General features: G+C 35.7%; 1 protein-coding gene across 7 annotated transcripts in view; it reads left to right on the top strand.

The window, feature by feature from the left end:
* DPH6 (diphthamine biosynthesis 6) overlaps positions 1–15,565 on the top strand; it is a 196,226-nt gene that overhangs the window by 35,841 nt on the left and 144,820 nt on the right. For all 7 annotated transcript variants that reach the window (XM_083839668.1, XM_083839671.1, XM_083839669.1 and 4 more), the window contains exon 4: positions 14,438–14,511. In XM_083839668.1, the coding sequence (XP_083695794.1) occupies positions 14,438–14,511 (74 nt within the window). The remainder of the gene's footprint in view (positions 1–14,437; positions 14,512–15,565) is intronic.

Below are 15,565 nucleotides of genomic sequence, written 5' to 3'. Positions count from 1 at the left end.
AATTAAGATCCTTGTATGCACAAACTAGTAAGCCTGGTATCTGTTGACTTGTCTCTTTCTATGCATATTAAAATCTGTTAAAAACCTTCTTAAAAAAGGCATGAGGAAGCTCATCATAATAAAGTAAATATCATTTTTTTACTTGTCATAAAGTAGCACTTCAAAAAAACTTTTTTTTTCCAGAAAGTTACTATAATTTTGTAACTCCTTTTCTCTTTAGTACTAAGCACTTTAAATATCACTCATATCTCACTGAAGTGAAAAGAAAGCAGTGTCTTTCAGTAGCATCCATCTACTCAGGTGGATAGGAACCTCAGGAGGACATCTAGTCCAGACTCTTGCTCAGTGCTAGGTCAGGTGTGAGGTCCAACCTAGCTACTCAGGGCTTGCAAATGTCTGAAGATAAGAGATTGCACGTCTGTGGGCTGCCTATTCCATGACTTGACTGCTGTAATAGCGAGGAAGCTTTTTGTATATATTCAGTCTACAGCTCGTGTGTTAATTTGAACCTCTTGTCTGTCATCCTTCCATTATACAACACTGAAAAACCTGTCTCTGTCTTCTTGATGATGATCTCTTCAGTACTGGAAGGCTGCTTTTAGATGCTACCTGATGCTTTTGCTCTTCCAAGCTGTGCAAGACTAGTTCCCTCAGCTTCTCCACAAAGGGCAGGCAATCCATCCCTTTAAGCATTTTGGTGGCCCTCTGTTGAACTTCCCACAGTTTATTTCTCTCTTGTTTTGGGGGGTTCCAAAAATGACCTTAGTATTTTACGGGCACAGTAGATGTGGTTCAATGAGTGCTGAGCAGAGGGGGATAAATAATCACTTTCCCATATCACTTACCTCTGTTCCTGCAATACGTGGCTATTTATAAATATTCCACTCAATTAAAATAGTAAATTTGCTATTTCCTAGATATGAAGTCCTGCGCTCCTGGGAAGTTCTGAATACAATGAGAGCTTTCTGCTGATGGAACAATCTTATAAATACTCATGGAATTTTCACCTTCGGTTTTCAAAATAATGTAATTATGAGCCTCATGAGAGCAGCAATATCTAGGTACCAGGGAATAGATTAATTATAGACTTTTAATTGATACCCACTGGGATATAGAGGCCAGTTTTGAAGCTGAGGAGCAAGTGGACTTTTCACAATCATTTTTATCATGTTACATGGATATTTCCGTACTGTCTTTGATTACTTGCACCTGCTTCTGACAAAGACATCAAAGCTTACAAATCACATGCTGTATTTGAAATGAGTATATTTGGAGAACATAGAGTGCTTTACAAATTACAAGAAAACTCATGTTTAAGAATTTTCCACTCATATAACTGCAGACGCGTAGAAGTCCTGTTACTAATGTATATATTGCCACACAGCTGCAAATATGTTGTGTTTTAATTTGAAATTTTGCAAGTGGCAAAATTATGATCACACACGTGACCTTAAGCTTTAATTTAAACGTGTGTAATGGTTTTTGGTTATTAATGCAAGCTTCAAGGAGGATATTAATTGCAAAGGCAATTTTGTTTCAAGATAATCTATTTCTTGGTCATAAAATAAACTATTTTGGCAAAGGTATAAAGCAAATGTTTAAAAATAAAACATAGTTTAGCCATTCTTCAGCTACTTATTGTCTTACATAAGTCTGCTATAAAAAGTAAATTTGGGGGGATATTCTAATTTTAACAATGGGAGTGTTCAAATTTTCTTGCAATACATGTGAACGTGCATATATAGACACAGGTCTAGCACTTTCATTTTCTTTCTTTAGTATTCTTTTGACTGTTGTACATTATTTGTTTTTTTTTTTTAAGATGTATGTTTTTAGGGTGGTGAATAGTTCTGTGCAGTTATATGCTTAGCAGTAACCTTTACTCATAATGTGATATTGTCTGTATGTCTTATTTTGTTCAGCTTTCTCTGGCACTGATGAAGCCTAAGGCTGCTGTTTCTTTGAATTGCTGATAATTTTTTATCTGATTAACTGACACATTTAGTTGAAATCAGACACAGCCCTTAGGCTGGGCATGGATTTAATTTAAAAAGTATCAAAGGTTTGCACTGTGTGCTGTTTAATCATCATGTTTATCAGGCAAAGAAAAATTACCGGAAGGACCATAGGGAGAGGGTTATCTTAAGGAGCAGTAACTTGGGAAATTGATAATAACTCTGAGGTAATTTACTGCTAACTTTTACATTCATTAATATAACATTTCCCACTAATAATTACAGTGCATGTAATTTACTAATTAAATTGAAAACATTAGCACTAATTTTCTTTTTGCTGAACTCTGAGAGGGTCAGGTAAAGACATTAAAATGTGAAATTAAAGAAAATCTCTGTACTAATACCACTGCAATGAATATTTTACTTGCTACTGGAATACTTCTACCAGTCTTGTGTGCTACAATTCATGTGTAGACATTTCCTCAAATTACTATCGCTATCCTTAATTGAATTTCAGTTAGTGAAAAGAAAAATAAAATCAAAAATGAAATCGGTGTGCTAGCATAGATTACTTATACATTTCTGTTTTATTTAACTTCAATTGTGAACTAGTGTATCAATATTATACATAGGCCTAACAGCTTGACAATAAGCATACTTATGGCACTTATGCTTTGGAGCTTTCACAGAATTGTTTATTTTTATATATATAATATTTTTTTGCTGATAGAAAATATAGCTACAAGTAATTTATGATATGCAAATAGCAGTAATTTTGACTTATGTTATTCATTAAACTGTTTAAAAATATATGTAACTTCAAAACTATGAAGCTTTAAATATAAATTGTGCATTTTAGTACACTTACAGTTGCAAAGATCTATTTGTTTTAACACGATTGTTCATGAAGATTATTATTCATGAATGTTATAAATAGGAATAAATTAATGTCTATAACAAGAAATGTAATAGTAATGTAACTTCATTTATAGATAAACAGCTAATAATCTTTTGTATATAAAAGTGAGCTATACTGCTGATAACAAAGTAATTTGATTATTTTTTAAACTTTATTTTGTATCTGCTTTTTAAAATGTGTAATTTTTGTAGTTTTGATGAAGAAATACAATTTTAAGTCATGGAAAATAAACAGTCATTAGCATGTACTTACGTATTTGTATTTCTGTTTATTTAGTGCCTGGTTTTGTGTATACATTACATACTTAGTGATACAATGGCTTGTAACACAGTGAATTGTGCTGAATATAAATCCTCTCTGTGGTACCCAAATATTTCAGAGAAGCAGTGATTTGTTTTACTTTCAACTAATATATTGTATTAGTGAGGTATTAGTAAAGTATTGCAAGTATCTCTTGAAGTAACAGAGCAATATGTTTTCTTTGGAAAGAAAAAAAAAAGTCCATATTAATTTTTCTTGAGCATTTTCCTGTTCTGTTACCTTTGTGATACAGCACCTAACAGCTTTCTTCCAGAATTTACCCAAATTTGCTTCCTTGATAATCCTTGATATTTAGCCTGCAGATGTCAGCCTGCTCTATCCATGCTTTGTTTTGTGAACATGTTTGAATGGTATCAATCCTGATCAGATTACATATTAAAAGGTGAAGTGTAGTACCTGATATATGGCACTGTTAAATCTGGGATTTATTCTGTGCTAACTACAATCAGCTTTGGAGAAAATTGTATCTGTTTGCAAATTGTTCAATAACTCTTTCATTGCCAAGCAGTGAATCCAGTGAAGAACTAGTTCTGTACAAGTGCTCTTTCCAATGCCTGAAGTGCTGAGCTAAGTATGCTGTGCAGCAAGGATCTATTGTAAACTTTGTCCAGTTGAGGAATTTATGATGATTGTCACACTGTAGTATTACCACATCCTTCTTTCTTTCAAATCTTTTCTTGAGTTTGTGCCATTCCAGCCTTGGTTTGTTGAAACACACAGAATAAGAGGATTGAATTTATTCAATTTTGTGGGATGTATATATATTAACTAGTTCTCCCATTTCAAAGCATTTATTAAATATATAGTGTTAAGTTTACCAGTATTAGCTTGTTTCCCCTTGTGGTACCCACCATCTGGATAGTGATGGAAGTTTATATTTGCAGAAAAACTAAATGAAAAGTGATGGTGGTGAATAGCTCCCTTTCAAAAGTCTTTAAACTTGAGTGCTAACCAGAACTGAAATATGTCTTGAAATACTGCTAATTCAAAAGATCATTAAAAACTTATGTATTATTAAAGTAAATAAACTAGAATAATTACAGAATATATAGTATATGAATATTTAACTAAGTTTTAATATAGCTTGCCATACGAGCAGACAATGACAATCTTCTGTTTTGTTACAAACTTCAAAATGCACCGTATACATGTGTGTATATATACATATTCATTTTTATGTGTATATTCATATATATGCACATCCACCCTTAAATTTATCATAGCTATGTATAACTAGGGGAAGGGGGAACCATGAAATCTGTGTTAACTACTCTGTATTTGAGTTTGATGTTTGGGTCATAGTTTCAGCATAGTTTCAGCATAGAAGTTCAGTGACAGTAAATATTAACATGCATTATAATGGCTTTTTTGACTCCTTTACAATAGGTGACTGTAACGGTTAACATGAATTATAATGGCTTTTTTGACTCCTTTAAAACTTTACTTTTTTTTTTTTTACAAATTTTAATTTGCATGAGATTTCTTACTGAATATCTTTGCTGTATATATTTTGTAAGAATTTGAAAAATTGAATGAATTTTTAAAAATACCATATTTATTACTCTGAGCTAGATAAAAATATATTGGGCAACTCAGTTCCCATCTAAAAGGATGAAAAGGAAGATTTCCTAAATCCGCATCTTTAGGAAAACATAAAGTCACACAGGTACTCCTTTCACCAGGTTTGTTTACTATGAGGATCACATCTTTCTTGGAAGTTTATGATATAGTTACTGTCCTCTTACATCTTTGATAGCACCTTCCACCTCTGAGACGTCTTCCCATTCCTAGGGAAGAAAGAGGATACATAATAGAAACTGTTGTGGGAACAACAGATTTGTAATGCACTGTAATAAATATTAAAATTATAACAGTAAACATTACCTTTGGTGAGGAAAGAGAAGTGTATGTGTTATATGGAAAATTATATATGATATGTATTTATGTAGCCATGGAGGTTAATCTAGCTGTGAGGCAACGTACAACCCTGTGTTTGTATCAGATATTTCAAAAAGATTACATACTTTATGGCATAGTTTGCCTCTGGTAACTTAACAGTGAACAATGGAAGTTGTGACTTAAATGGTATGTAGTGACTGGTTTTCCAGAATATCTGAACACACATGGGTTTTTTGTTTGTTTTTATCAAGAAATAGATGCAAAATTCTGTATGATGAGTACAGTATGAGTCTGCATTTGATTGAGAACTTGTATAGGAATTTTCCTCAAGTGTCTGGAAAATATATACTGAAAGTACTTTCCTAAAGATTATTCTCCATCCAGCCATTATGACTGAACACTTAATTTAAATTATGTATAATTTATTTTTGAAAGAAATAGTCAGGAAAGCCCTGAGTATTTCAATTGAATCTATTAGCAAAAACAACAAAACCCAATACACTTCTATTATGTATAAGAATTGGTGGCAATACAAATGGTTGCTGGCAACACTTGTACATTTACCTGTTCAAAATCACAGTAAGAATAAAAGTTCAGAGTAACTTTAAATTGTACTATAAGGCAGTTTCCTTCACAGTATAAGGATACTTCAGACAACAGACTGATGCAATAAAATAAAACGTTACTGTTAAGCAGTGGCAGTGTTGTGAATCTACTTAATTGGTGAGCTCCAAGCTCTTGTGCTTCTAAAAATTATTGCTGCTGCTAAAACTCAACAAAACTTTTAAAATATGTTCATTAAAATCGTATTTTTAAATTGTTACTTTTCTGCTGAGTCCTTAAACATAAATAATTTCAAAGTGTGGTCACTTCTGTTTATTTACTGTGAGATTATAAGATCTCAGAGCTCAGTTCTGTGAGAGACTACCATTTGCCAAAGGTAGTCACTCCCCCAGTCCAAAAAAAACCAAACAAACGAACAAAAAAAAAAAAAAGAAAAAAACCACCAAAACTTAGAGCTATAAAAGACAGGAAATCCAGGGCTACTGCAGGCACTGTTTGCATTGCTACATTCTTTTTCTTCTTTTTCAAAAAGTTTAACTGTCTTAGTCTTTGCATTTGTGGCAGGGAAAAGTCTCTCTTTTATAGAGTACATTTGAAATGTAGTTGCTTTTAGTTCTCAATTATTAACAGACCATTTTTTTCTGTAAGAAGTTCTACTAATGAGGTATATTATATATACATCTCCTTCTTACCAAGACTTTTGAAAAACTACTTTTTAAACAAATCGTCTCTACACTTTATCATGAATAGTATGTCCAATAAATTATTTTTCACCAATTCTTTCTGAAATACGTCACTGTTATAATCCTTAATGCATTTTTAGGGCTGATCTTGAGGATGGACCTACAATCAGTAAAGTACTGAAATATTGAAGTTAAGTGACGTGACTTGATTCCTTTGATTCCTGTTATTCTTCCAGTAGGTGGTAGTGCTAATTGCAGCTGTGATGTTACCCTGAGAGTAGGCATTTGCATGGATTAGAAGAGTGCTTGTCTTTGCATCACAATTAAGTATATAAGAAAATGTATGTTCTGTCTTTATCTTCCAACTATAAAAAATGGGGGGGGGGCACTATCAAGTAAACACAGAGCTGCATATCTATAACATGAAATATGTAATACATAAATATAGTTAAATAGGGTTATTATGACCATGAAAGATTTTTTTACCTGGTGAAGTCCTGTAAATCAGAGTATACAGAACTTAGTATTAAAATCTTACTGAACTGTCATACTGTTAAGCATGTCTTGAATGTTATGATAGATTCAGCCATAAAGGTCAACTCAAACAAGCAGTCATAAAATTTTGTATTTTACTGTTACTATATGTGTATAAGGTCTTAATAGAATGTAAAATACTTGGAATTATATCAGACTTTGATACTTCCTGTTGCATATGGTTCTTTGCAAGAACAAGTTGATTGGTGTGGCAAGGGACTCCGGGGCGGGGGGGGAGATTGGATTAGTCAACTCTGTTTAGTAGATTGTAAAACTAATATATTCACCTGCTGTTTGTAATGGAAGAAAAAAAAAAAAACACATCTGGAAATATCAGTAAGTAGACAATCTGAATAACTCTTCGTTTTGCCTTTTCCCCCAGCTTTTGCCAGTGTTTGTCATCATCATTGAGCCCAATGTGTTCTATGAAGTAATAAATATTTACTGATTTTATAGATTACTGTAGCTATAATGCCTGCAGTAGATGCCATATTGGTGGCAGTGCAGAAAACCTGCATACTTCTCACAGTGTCTGATATATTAGATGTGCTATATCATTTGTATTTTTATGCTGCCTTCCATGAAGTGGTATTAATGAAAAGGCATTTCAGTATTCAGTGGCTGTAAGACTGGGAGGCTGCTTTGGGTTGATTGTATAGGGGTACTTTGCAGGTTGTGCTTTTGTTTTGTGTTTCCCTGGATCATTTGCTAACTGTTTTACCTTTCCCTTCCCACCAGCCCTAAGTCTCTAGCCTTAGATCACAGAAAAACAGATGCTTTTCCACAGTGGTATTGTTTGTTTGTTTGTGGTTGTTTTTTTTTTTTTTTTTTGGGGGGGGTCTCCTACTCTTCTTTCTGTAGGAAGACACTTCTCTCCCTGTACAGGTGTTCAGTTTTCATATATATATATATATATACATCCATATGTATATACACTATCTCTGATAGTCTGGATGTACTCTACAGGAGTCGTCCCAGGTTTGTTTGCAGTAGTAAGATAGAGCTGCTGGTGTGCATGTGAACAGCCAAGTACTAACCTACTATCAATTGGTATTTCAAGGATTGGTGTTGGTGCACACTTTGGTCCCCAGAAGACATTTTACAAACCAATCCATATAAACAGACTTTGTGCAAGTTACTAATGTTATGAGGTGTGAGGGCAATTGACATCTTTAGTGTGATCCACTTTAAAGGCTCTTGCCTAAGTTTTGGCTGAATATGGAGTGATGAGGTTAATGACCCAAGGGTCATTAAATGTTGAAACTGTAGCTGCAAACAGTTTGTTTACTTTTCAGCTTTTTATCTGTCCTGATTTAAGAATGGCATTGGTTCTTTATGTATTGTATGCTGTCAGATAGGAAGAAGTAGATCCAAAAGACGTACTGTTTCCATCTTTTGAATTTTCCATTTCACTGAGAAAATATACGATTGGTTATTTCTTTGTTGATAGCTTGTTTAGTAAAATAGAAAGTACTATAACTATTGCTTTCCTTATTCGTTTAGAGTTGTGAAGAACTCAAGATAGAGCTAAATATAAACTCAGTTCAAGAGCTAGTGTTTGTATTCTTACGGTTTGTAGGAAAAAACAGCAGATTGAACTCTTGAAAAAGAGCAGTTCTGTGTTGAATAGTGTGGAACATAAGCAGTTTTTTGATTCCTGTTGTGATTCTTCATTTCTGCCATACAGCAAACCTACATATAAAAAGATCTTTTCTCCATTAGATTATCAAACAAGTTAATCCAATAATTCCAAAACAGATTGTTTAATATTCTTTTGGACACCTTTATTCAGAATGGCTTTATTCACTGGCCTTAATATTTAAAACACTTAAAAGCTAACTGTGAATTTAAATGAACCTAATTAGTAATTCAGATTAATTTTCCTGAGGGTGCTAGTACTGACAAATGTTTGCAAATGAAAGAAAAAAAAAAAAGATTTTTCGTGGAAGTAAGTTGACATTGTGTAGAGTGTTCAGAACACTTCTTTGATATATCGTCATGACCCTGCTTGACTCTGGAGAAAGGCTATTGGATTTTGTAGACCTGGCCTTCACTGTAAAACAACTTTGTAGCGAATTGCAGTTCATTAATTTTAAGGCTCTAAAGATCCTGTGTATAGGAGAAATAGCATACTCTTTCATCAGGGAACTGCTTCCTGATTAAACCTGAGTGGGAGAAGGCATTCTTTATCTTTCTTGGCAGGTGGCGTTGATGAGGAGTAGGGAATCCACCAAAATCAGAGGAGTGGTCCATTTTATTGGTGCTCAGTAACAGAACCAGATAGTTGATTACAATTGATCACAGAATAGTTGATTTTGGAAGGGACCTCTGGAGGTCATCTAGTCCAAACCACAGCTCAAGCCTAGAACAGATTGCCTAGGCCCATGTCCAGGTGGCTTTTGAAGATCTCCAAGGAGGGAAACTCCTCAGCCTCTCTGGACAACCTGTGCCAGTGCTCCATCACTCACACAGTAGTAACGAACTGATTCCTGATATTCAGACAGAACCCCTTGTGATCCAGTTTGTGCCATTGTCTCTTGTCCTGTCACTGGGCACCACTGAAAAGAGCCTGGCCCTGTCCTGTTTGTATCTTCCCTTCAGGTATTTATAGACACTGATAAGATCCCTCTGAGCCTTCTCTTCTGCAGGCTCTCAGCCCAGCCCTTTCAGCCTCTCCTCATAGGAGAGATGCTACAGTCCTTTCATCATCTTGGTGACCTTGCACTGGGCTCTCTCCAGTATGTCCATGTCTCTCTTATACTGGGGAGCCCAGCACTGGACACAGCACTCATTGTGCAGCCTCACTGATGCTGAGTAGAGGGGAAGGATCACCTCTCTTGACCTGCTGCTGATACTTTTCCATTCTATTTACTGCAGGTTAAGGTTGATCCTCCTGCTTTTCAGCCTTTGTTGTTCTGCTGAAGATGCTGGATGACTACATTGATTGCATGTGCTGAGGCAGACTGTAGTGAAGTAAAGCAACAAGACAGGAGTATGGCTATTTTGAGAATTCCATAAAAAGGAATCACAAAAAAGCCAAAATGTGACGGAGCCTTCTGTGACTACTTTTGGGATCTGTCTGAGAAGTATGATTAACTCAGTTTCCTTTCAGCAGAACTGTAACATGAATAACCAGTATTTTTAAAATGTCTGTGCTGAGAAAGGCTGGTAAGGCCTTACCTAGGCTCATCCTAGGTAAGGTGTGGACATCTGTCTGTAGCACTGAGAAGCTACTTTATAAATACTGTAAACATTCTCTTTGTTAGTCATGAAAGATTTAACAGATGCTAAGTTTTGCTGTACCTGTGGAATAGTAAACATAAGCCAAGGACATTAGATATAAGTATAGATTATTTGTGGGTGCTTTAAGTTTTGTTCTTCCTTGAGTGCTGTGGTGTTATTGAATACGTTTACTGATTTCTGCTGCTAGAATAGAATAGTTCTGTTCTCTTTCAGAGAATTACTGTATTAAGTTGAGTGAAATGATCCTGGTCTAGTTTGATGGTTAACAGAAGGCATGATCTACAAATAGGATAATTGTCAGATTTCACCTTGGGAAAGGTAAAAGCAACTAAAGAAGGTTGCATTCAGATCTGGGAGAGAGGAGAGCTGAAGCTCAATTCGAGCTGAGGTGTTTTTTCGCCTGATCAGAAGAAATAGTCGTGAAATGAGGAAGTAGTATTTTTCATGTTCACAGAAACAGATTTGCTGAGTAAGATGATGCTGTAAGTCATTTCTGGAACTGTATTTGAATACTTGAGTTCATGGAATGCTTGCTGACTTCTTAGATAGAAATCTAAACAGATTATCTTCTTCCAGTTGTTTTCCAAAATGGTTGTATATTCACAATCTGTTATATCATTTTTAATAATCTTTCAGTCCTTTGTCCTTCTGAAGTATCTTTGTGTTCTTATTTATGTACCTAGGCTCTTTCTTACACTGTTCATTTTTTAAACTGCTTGCTGGTTTTGACATTCAACTCTTTTTCTTACTAGGGAGTCTTAAATCCTGTCATGTTTCTCAGGAGTTTTCTCCTTGCTCCAAGGGAATGGTTGATTCTCTGTATTTTAACTTCTTACCTTATGGCTTTCATTTATTCTGTCCTTTAGTTGTCTGAATCTATCTGCTGTTCTTTGCTTTATATTTTCCTTGTAATGGCTTTGTGCAGGTAATTCCAAGCACTGTAAAATCCTAGTTTGTGAGTTGTACTTCCAGTCACAATTTACTTGCAAATACATAATAATTTTAACCATAAACCCATTATCAATATTAATTGGGAAATGTATATAGTTTTAATATGAGTGTCTGCTTATTATTATATGACAATATGAAATACGAAAGGAGTCTATGATGAAATGACTGATGGAGATGGTAGATGATGGAGAGCAGTGCATGTTGTCTCTGACTTTATTGAGGATTTTAGGCTATAACATCCTCAGAGAAACTGATGAAGTATGGGTTGGGTGAACAGACAGTGAAGGGAGGGTGCAAAAATGATGGTGCCAGGCTCTTTTCAGTGGTGCACAATGCCAGGGCAAGAGGTATTGGGCACAAACTGGAGCACAGGAGTGCTGAACAGAAAAGAATAAAGTCTACTTCATCTTTTCCACACAAAATACATGGTGGCCTGGAAACATGGGCAGTTTATATATATAAACCATTAATTGTTTTGAAGGACTGCTAATAAAAAACAAACAAACTTTATGTAAGTAGACTTCAAAAAGTGTTTGGGACTAATGCCTTGAATACTGGAAAAGTTCAAAAATGTTTTGGTCTAGATTCTGTCATTAACAGCAGTTCGGGTGATACTTTAGAATATTTTATTTTGGTTGCAATTACTTTTATATTGGTTTATGATGTGAGATCCCGTGCATGGACTGCTTTATGATAATGACGATGATCTCACATAAGCAGAAATACAGGTGATGTTTTTGGACATGTTGGACAACATCTGAACATTGCAACATAGCATATTTTGAAGTAATTGCTAGTATCACTCTTCAAATATGAGTATAGAAGCCTAATATAAAGTTTGATTGTGCTAAGCACTCCTGATCAAAGACTGAGCTTTTGTTTTGGCTGACTCCTGGGTTCAAGCACCCTTTCAGCAGGAGCTAGGGAGAGACCTAAAGAAGTGCTGGGCCTAGGACATGGCTAGCAGTTTGCGTGAAAAGACACCAGAAGCTCTGTTGAGATAGTGTACACTGGGACTCAGCCGTGGTGGAGAGGTACAGCAGGGTACAGTCTCCCGTATCTGCTGGAGAAGCTAAGCCTGGCGTATCACAGACCTCAGCTCAAGCAGAGGTCCTGGAGGGAGGATACAGCTCTCCAGGTCTGGACGTGCAGGGGCGCCTTGCTGCCTCTCACAGTGTTTGAGGGAGTCTCCAGGCCCTCAGCCCCTACCTGTGCAAGCTGGCAGGAGGGGCTGGCAGACTCTGTGCATGCCAGATTGGGAGCTGGTGACTTCTTTGCTGAAGACTGGATGCTTGTGAGGAAGAGCAAGGCTCCTGCTCCACATGCTGGTCTGTACCTACAGGATAGATTTCATGCCTATCATGGACAAGGGGGCTGGGATCAACGTCCAGCAAAGCATTTGAGCCTGCAGAGCCTGAACCATGCAGGAGCATTAGGAGGAAGTCCTGAGTGACAGAAGTGGACGATTCCCAGCTGAAGGGTTTGGAGGCCCCATCTGCCTACCTGACCTGCTGTCAGGGATAGTTTGCTGCTTGAGAAGGACTCTGATCTGGGACGCTGCAGAGAGACTGCTAAAGCTTGTCCAGCCCTTGAGTTATTGCTCTTCTGCAGGGCACCAACGATACTGGCAGAGTGTTTACTCAAGCTGTAGTAATTTTCTGCGTTGCAAACTGCTTTGTGACCAAATAATTCTAGCCAAAATGAGTTTCCTTTTATTTTTATTTTTTATTACATAAAATACAAATAGTACTTAGCTGCCATAATCATTCCAAAAAGAACTTTGAACCTGTGAATGCAACGCAAGTGTAATTGTAGCAGTTCGGATAAACTGCGTATCAGAATTACATGCTGAAAATAGACCTAAGAAAGTTTCATGAATTTTATGAAATTTATTTGAAGAAAATTCTACTTATACAAATGTGTTAACTTTTTAAGAAATCTATTTCTGCATTAGAGAGTTGAGTAAATTGAAATGTCTAAGATTTATCTTTATTCTGAAAAGAGCTTTGAAACGTTATATAGAAGGCTTGAAGAGAAGCAGAAGTAATACTGACTGGATGATAATGATAATACAGGAAGCGGATAATGAACTAGTGACAGATAAGCTAAAATTAATTTTTATTGTTAGTTTAGGTCTGAATACGTGAGAAGCTGAATCCTCTATGACTTGGTATTAAATTTTGTGTTAAATAATATATCCATTAATGACATGTAGTAGTACATAAATGGAACAGTGATAAAATTATCAGATTGCTATAACTAGGAATTTTGATAAAAACCCTGACTCTTAAATTGGAAGTGTAGATGGATATCAATAACTTGAGCATTTGATTAGGCAAATATGACATGAGAATTAATGGAAAAAGAAGAATATTGAGGAAAAAAATGTACCAGAAAGCTATAAAATGTTGTTTTTTTCTCCCTATAATATAATTATGTGTAAAACACCTTCAGCATCATTTTATCGATAATGTGAAGGTGACTTTTCAGTTCAGTACTATGGCAGGCAAAGACTGATTCGATTTTGAAATTCATATGTAGGTATTTAGTTGAAGAACTTGTGGTATGGTCTTTCTGGAAGCTTCATGGGGTTGCTGTCTAACAGAGCAACTCCAGAAGGTGATTACTTTGTTTAGTTATGATCAACCTTGGTTAAAAGAGCAAAACAACTATAACTAGAATGAATTTAAGGAAATAATGTAAATTCAGCATGTTGATTGGGACTCAAGTTACTTAAGAGGCGAAAGCTCATGCTTTTCAATATTTTAAGTATGTGCGTTTTCAAATGTTCATTCTCAATGTGTTCACAAGAAAAAATAATGGTTGGATTAAATAACTGAAATAAAACAGGAATCCAAAGACAATGTCTTGAAAAAACTTACAGCAGAATTTGTAAAAGGTGATGTTAAGTTCTTTGCAAATGTTCTCATTCTGGTGTATTTTGCTCTTGTGCTGTGTATTGTGATAGATGCTAACATTTTAACTAATGCTGATAATTTTATGTTAGTGATATTTATTTGTAGATAGGGGGATAGCTGACATCTCAGTTACAGTGAAGAACTGCAAATAATTTTCAGGATCTCAGGAAAATGCTTAGGCTAAGCTGTTAAATCTGGTATTTTTTAGGTACACCGACCATTTTTTTTGTAGAATGGTACTTGGGTAGAATAGAGTATTCTGCTGGAGTCATAACCATGTTGTAAGTCAGCTATGCTGCTCTCTTCTGTGTAAGATCTGCGTTGCAGCCCATTCAGTTCCGTGTACTGGATACAGGGAAAATGATTTATTCCTAGTTGATTCTTCTAGTAGGTGTACTGAAACTCTGTTGTGTAGGCCAGCATATAGTGTTGTTATTCCTTGTCTTTCAGGACAAAGAAGGAGTGGAGGCTGTATCCGTGGGAGCTATTCTTTCTGACTACCAGAGAGTTCGAGTTGAAGATGTGTAAGAAAATATCTTTATTAACACAGACATTTTGATACCTAATTAACTCAGTTTGCTAATATAAGTGGGTTTTTTTGTTTTTTTTTTTTGTTTGTTTGTTTGTTTTCCCCTGGAACTATGTGTTTTGTATATAGTATTAGTAAAAATCCAGCAGAGAGTATACCAGATTTTTGGATTTTTTATTTTAGCAGGCAGCTAAGCACCACACCACCATTCACTTGCTCTTCCCGCCCCAACAGTGTGACGGTGAGAGAATCAGGGAAAAAAAATAGGTAAAACTTGTGGACTGAGATAAACAAGATAGTTTAACAGGACAGAAAAAGAAGGGAAAATAAGAATAATTGTGATAAAGGACTATACAAAACAAGTGATGCATGATGCATTTACTCTCCGCCTGCTGACCAGTGCCCAACCAGACCCCAAGCAGCAGCTGCCCCTGCCCCAGCCTACTTCCCCACCAGTTTTATCATTCAGTAAGGTGCCATATGGTATGGAATATCACTTTGGCCGGTTTGGATCAGCTGTCCTGGTTCTGTCCTCTTCCAGCTTCTGGTGCATCCCCAGCCTCCTCGCTGGCTGCTTGAGAAGCTGAAAAGTCCTTGACTTGTTGTAAGCACTGTTCTGCAACAACTAAAACATCCGTGCGTTATCAGCATTATTTTCATCCTAAATCCAAAACACAGCACCATAGCAGCTACTAGGAAGAAAATTGTCCCAGCCAAAATCTTGATGCACAAACCATTCCAGTTACTTGGACTCACCTAATTTGTTAGATAATGTTAGGCATCTAAATGAACTACTTCACATGCAGAGTTGCAAAATATTTCTGAATTTCACAACTGAGTGCTCTCAGTTAAAATATATGAAAACAATAGCAAAACTAGTCAGATTACACAGGTGCTAACTATGAATTTAGGTGTCAACATTAAACATCCATTTAAATACAAAATCTTGACACTAATACTAGTCAGAAATCCCATATATTGGACAGTGTCAATTGTCAAATAAATGTATTTTTTGAGTCATTTGACCTAGTCCTATAGTTTTTAAATTT

Source organism: Anser anser (genome assembly GCF_964211835.1).
Source record: "Anser anser genome assembly, chromosome: 5".
Lineage (NCBI taxonomy): Eukaryota > Metazoa > Chordata > Aves > Anseriformes > Anatidae > Anser > Anser anser.
The sequence above is the reverse complement of the archived record's forward strand: the minus strand, read 5'-3'. Positions and strand labels throughout refer to the sequence as shown.